The sequence below is a fragment of a genome, unplaced genomic scaffold, assembly GCF_019419815.1.
Source record: "Pyrus x bretschneideri cultivar Hongxiangsu unplaced genomic scaffold, Pyrus_bretschneideri_v1 Contig5, whole genome shotgun sequence".
In the NCBI taxonomy this organism is placed as follows: domain Eukaryota; kingdom Viridiplantae; phylum Streptophyta; class Magnoliopsida; order Rosales; family Rosaceae; genus Pyrus; species Pyrus x bretschneideri.
The window spans coordinates 1,921,988-1,927,595 of record NW_025999787.1 but is presented as its reverse complement, the minus strand read 5'-3'; the positions used below and the strand labels follow the sequence as shown (position 1 = coordinate 1,927,595).

General features: G+C 37.0%; 1 protein-coding gene across 3 annotated transcripts; it reads left to right on the top strand.

Annotated features, from left to right (window-relative positions):
- Nucleotides 1-647: 647 nt before the first annotated feature.
- On the top strand, nucleotides 648-3,597 carry LOC103954211 (bifunctional protein FolD 2). 3 transcript variants are annotated; one of them, XM_048568919.1, is made up of 5 exons: nucleotides 648-915; nucleotides 1,039-1,352; nucleotides 1,437-1,673; nucleotides 1,758-1,925; nucleotides 3,233-3,597. In XM_048568919.1, exons 1-5 carry the CDS (start codon nucleotides 768-770, stop codon nucleotides 3,401-3,403), a joined length of 1,038 nt encoding a protein of 345 aa, XP_048424876.1. In that variant the 5' UTR covers nucleotides 648-767; the 3' UTR covers nucleotides 3,404-3,597. The 3 variants fall into 3 exon arrangements, with proteins under 3 accessions (XP_048424876.1, XP_048424877.1, XP_048424875.1); XM_048568918.1 differs by having other exon boundaries at nucleotides 650-915; nucleotides 1,036-1,352; XM_048568920.1 differs by lacking the exon at nucleotides 1,758-1,925 and having other exon boundaries at nucleotides 649-915; nucleotides 1,036-1,352.
- The last annotated feature ends 2,011 nt before the right edge of the window (nucleotides 3,598-5,608 follow it).

Genomic DNA, 5,608 nt, shown 5'->3' with positions numbered 1-5,608 from the left:
AATGACATATACGGCATAGGTAACAGCTTCAGGCTAAAAACGCTGAGGAACCGAAGCCCCAAGGAGTAAGGCACAAGCTGTCTCCAAAATGTGGCGAGTTTTATGCTCCACAACCCCATTTTGTTATAGGGTATGTGGACACGTGGTTTCATGGAGAATTCCTTAAGCACGGAGAAACTTCGACAACTCAAAATTAATGTATTCTCCTCAATTATCAGAACGTAAAACTTTAATAACTGAAGAATATTATGTCTAAATCATCTGAGCAAAGGACTGAAATATGGCACCAACATCACTTTAATTTTTCAACACATAAAACCATGTCATACGAGTGCAATCATCAACAAATGTAACAAACCACCGAAGTCTAGAAGAAGTAACAACTGGAGAAGGTCCCCAAACATCGGAATGCACAAGTTCAAACGAAAAAAATCTTTTATTCATACTAGGACAAAACGAAGCACGATGATTTTTTGCAATAATACATACTTCACAATGTAAATCTGAATCATTTATTCCACTAAATAAACTAGGCAACATACGACGATGCAATAACCATACTTCTTGTAAATTACTATCACGAAGCAAACTTCATTTTTTATAAATTTCAACTAAAATGCAAAGCCACTTAATACTACTTACTACGTGGTATTCTTCCTCACCTGCAAAATGAATTTACGCTTTGGTTTTTCTTTCGCTGGAATCGGATACCGAATAAAGCAGTAGAGAGCATAGTACGATAATCAAGGATAGAAGGTAGCGACGTTATGGTGGGCGTCTGCCACAGATTTCGTACCAAAGCCAGAGCCTTGTTTTCAGCGAAGATCTCACCGCCATGTTCAAGCCCTCTCATTCTCCCTCCCGTCCGGATACCCACCCAAACCGCCCACCGTCTCCTCTCCAGCGGCGTCCACCGTAAGTGCTTTTCCCCACCACACTTTCACATTTTCAGCACATTCCCAATCATGGGTCTCTCTCTTATTTCCTTTAGTTTAAACTGGCGATTGTAATTTGTATGCAACGCTGCAAAAGCAGCAGGTACGAGAAGTGCTGAAATTATGAGCGGAAAGCCGATTGCAAAGGACATAAAATCAAAGGTAGCTTCTGAAATAAGTAGAATGAAAGCTGCCATTGGAAGCGTTCCTAGGTTGGCTGTGGTTTTGGCGGGCAACAGAGAGGACTCCCAAGCTTTTGTCAATATAAAGTTAAAGGCTTGTAATGAAGTTGGGATTGAAACTTCCATTGTGCAGTTGCCCCAAGATTGTTCTCAAAATCGGCTTATTGATGTAGTTTCGGGTTTTAACAAGAACCCGTCTATGCACGGTATAATTGTTCAACTCCCTCTGCCACAGGTACCAAATTGTTTGAATCTGAAATTTATTTACAACTGTTGCTTTGAATTAAGTTTAGTGTTGTTAATTTGGTATTTGGTTCAGCATTTGGACGAAGAAAGGGTTATAAATTTCGTTAGTCCGGAAAAAGATGTGGATGGCTTTCATCCCCTTAATATGGGGAACCTTGCATTGCGGGGAAAGGAGCCGTTATTCATTCCTTGTGCTCCTAAGGCTTGCATAGAGTTGTTGCTCCGGTATGGAGTTGAGATCGTTGGGAAGAATGCGGTGGTAATTGGGAGAAGCAAGATTGCGGGATTATCCACTTCATTGCTATTGCAGGTGATACATAACTTTTGTTCTCTACTGTATAGAAATCGGAATGTTTGAATATTTGTTCAATGATGCTGCCTTAGTCCTTGACAGAGGCACCATGCAACTGTTTGTACTGTCCATTCATTCACTAACAACCCAGAACAAATTACTCGTCGAGCTGATATTGTTGTCTCAGATGTTGGCATTCCAAATATAGTCGGATGCGATTGGCTGATGCCAGGGGCAGTTGTAGTCGATATGGGGACAAATTCAGTAAAGGTGAATTCCCATGTTTTTATCTTATGGTTGAATACATCAATGTACATTCATCTGTTTCTTCTAAAGAGAAATATCTATGTTTCCTGGCTTTATGATTGTGTACAACGAAGTTAGTAGTTCAATGTCCCCGCCTGCAACCCTAAAATGCATTTTTGATATAGGATTTCCATAACCTGGCCACTTTAGAGTTATTATGCAAACCATTCCGTATGATTTTCTAGCGAAACTAGATTTGTAGGATCACAAAAACTTGAATTTTGTGACTTTACTCTCTTTATTCATTTGTGATCACAAAGGAAGATTGAAGTGCTTAGGATCATACGAGTCCTGACCATAGAAAATCGTAACGATATTTATAACATCCTTAGTATTTAACAGGCCTGATGGCGGACTAAATTTAAATACTCTAGGGTAGAAATTGGTCCCTGAGGCAACTTAAGGACAATGAGGGACCCTTGAACGCTACTGCACATCCTTACTAATAGTATAGTTTAAAAGGTTACTCATCCGCCTATTACAATGAAGTTTTCATGAAATTTCTGTTGCATTCTGTCATTACTACTCGGATCTAGGACCATATATTTATTACTGGTATTATTGACCACACCATCACTAGTTAATATATAGCTGAACATCGATTAATATGTAAGAGAAATGCTAGCAACCTTCTCACTTACCTTCTCCGCTTCTCATTTCAAACATCTCACTTCTTCTAATGTCAAATTAAAATTTTAATTATACACTATTTTTCTCCCTTAGTATAATTAACATTTTGGTTTGTCAACTAAAAAGTAATCAAATTTTTAGTTTTGCGTGCTGGTGGAATACACACGGCATGAGTAGAAGGGTTGAAATGAAAAGGTAAGCGAGAAGGTTGAAATGAAAAAAAAAAAGCCTTTCCAGAAGCTCTGGACAAAGCTTCTAACTTAATGGAATTGGTCATTTAGGGGTTGTTCTTGGTCGATTGTAGAATTGCTTTTATCCTTGTTTTTTCAAGGAATTGATAGTGTTATTTCAGCGATGCCATTGTTTGCTTGTGGTTTAATTGTATCATGGGTCTTTGCTTGTGGTTTAAATCGGGCTTACCGGATCATCATGATTAGTTTGTTTTCTAAGAACTAGGGTATGTTGTTATCTAGGGTTTTAATCTATACAAGTAAATAAATTTTGATCAAAGATTACAGCATAGTTGTGTTTGAAAGACTGGGATGTTACGATCTCAAGAATGATAGTCTGTACCGTGTTCGTTAGTTTTATAATAATAGTGAATGATAGTCTGTACCGTGTTCGTTGGTCATACTATGCAGGATCCTAGTAGCAGGCGAGGTTTCCGTATCACCGGAGATGTGTGCTATGAAGAGGCAGTTAAAGTGGTGTCGGCCATTACACCCGTGCCAGGAGGGGTCGGACCTGTTGTAACCTCAATGCTCCTCTCCAACATCCTTGACTCCGCAAAGCGAGCTTTTGGATTTACTTGATCCTTTAACCTACAAAGATCATGTAAACTATTTTGATACTGATTTGATAGTTTTTTTTGCGAAAGATCATTTATGAACTTTTTAGGACATTCCTAAACCTTGAACATCTCTCTGTATCGTTCCAATTTTATCGGATGTCCCCGGAAGGGACAACGTAAGACAAGTGAAAAGAAGCTCTGTCCTAGCAACCTAAATCCCCAGCAGTTTTTGACTCCTGAAAAGAAAATATAACTTGATCAAAATGCAGGTTCGCTTATGGTTTGTGGAATGTATAGGGGCAAAGAAAGTATCATAATGCTTATTGGCATTTTTTGTTTACTTCTGAATGCCCATTTTTTATTGTTTAAAAAAAATTGTCAATTTGTTATTCTTTTTATAAGTGATTGAAGGAAGGAGTTGAACGCAAGATAAACAAACTACCTTCATTCGGACTTGTCATTCACACAATGTGATTAGTCATAATAATTTGATTCGAACTTGTCATTCATAAAGTCGAATTTAAAATTTCTCATTTATAAGTAAAAAGAGGAATATCATTGAACTAAAATGTTAAGTGGCAGTGCTCCTATATTTCAAAAATACTATTTCATTTCTAACTAGTGTGTGACTTCAATGCTATGTAGCGCTATAAGTATTTTAGCCATTAAATTTATTTCCACAACTGGTATATTTTCTATATTCAGTCTCATTCATTTATTGTTTGTACCACTTGATGTTAGGTACCACTGGAGAAAAAGTTCTCTAACTACCAAATTCATCAAATATTATGTTTTTTTTTCCTACTTGGATGGATAAAAATAACCCCGTATTTGGCTTTTTGTTTTTTTTTTTTTTTTTTTTTTTTTGAGTACATCGATATTTTTACACCGAGGAGGGTTTGGCAAAGCCACACAATAGGCAGCCTAATTTGGTATCGAATTTGCCATCTACAAGATTCAAACCTAAAATCTCTCACTTTCAAGTGAAGAGAAATACAATCAGACTGTAATACTGAATGACAATATTTGGCATATTAAGTTGGCCAAATAGCACAATTTTTAGTAGAAACAATATTCGGGGAAGAAAAAGCTATAAAATCCAAAATACAGTATAATGACATGTGGCGCGACGAAAGTGGTTGAAAATCATATTGAAAATCTAAAATGATAATAACAGGTGGAGGATAAAGTAAAAAAAAAAAAAATGTATATATTTGTGAATAGTAATCATCTTTGACCTCGTCTTTCGTCTTCTCAAACAAATGAACTTGCACAAAATCAATTGTTTTTTTTTTAACAACTGATATTATCTACATGGTAGGGAGCGGGCTTAGCTGCATAATGAGCTAGGAATAATGTAGTTCAAATTCGCCTTTGGTAAGAATGAAACCTAAGATCTCTCACTTACAAATAAAGAATAATACCACTAGACCGTAGTATTAAGTAGCAAATCAATTGCTCTTTAAAGTAATAACAATTTCCTTCGTCCTTGCCCTTGAGAGAGGATCCTCACTGGATCCTCCAATCACATCCGTTCATCGTACATCGTGCTGCGAGTTTTTATCAGATACTGTTTATATTCAATTTTAAATAAAAAAAATTTACAATAATTTCTGACCGCACGATATACGATGAATATATGTGATTGGAGGATCCTTAGTATCCTTACAAAGAGAATCCGTCTGCATGCCCTCCCCTTTAAAGGGGTGGACTTGTTATTGGATAGCATCACTAAAGAGGAAATGGGAGGAATGTTCCCTTAACTATCTTCAAATTGTAGCTTAAGTCCCTAAATTAAAAAATCATTATATTTGGTCCTTGAACTTGATAAGATGTGGAGCGTTAGTCCTTCGTTACCAATTCCGTTAGAGCAACTCCACCCCTATCCACTTTGCGCCAGCACCCAGCCCATTTATCCACTTAATTGAACAGTAACAGACTCAATGAACAGTAATAGGCCAAAACATCTCCACCCCAAAAAAAAATGTGCTGGCACCTAGTCTAAAAATGCGCTGGCACAAACGATCTCCACCCCTACAAAATGCGCTGGCGCCCAGTCCATTTAAAATATTAAATAATTTTTTTATAAAATAATAAAAAAAAAATAATTTTAATTTCGGATATGATTTTTAACCAATCTCGTCACGCCACGTGTCATTATCCGAACGTACTATTTTTTGAATAGATTTCCGCTAAGATTTTCAACCAATCCCGACAACCCACGTGC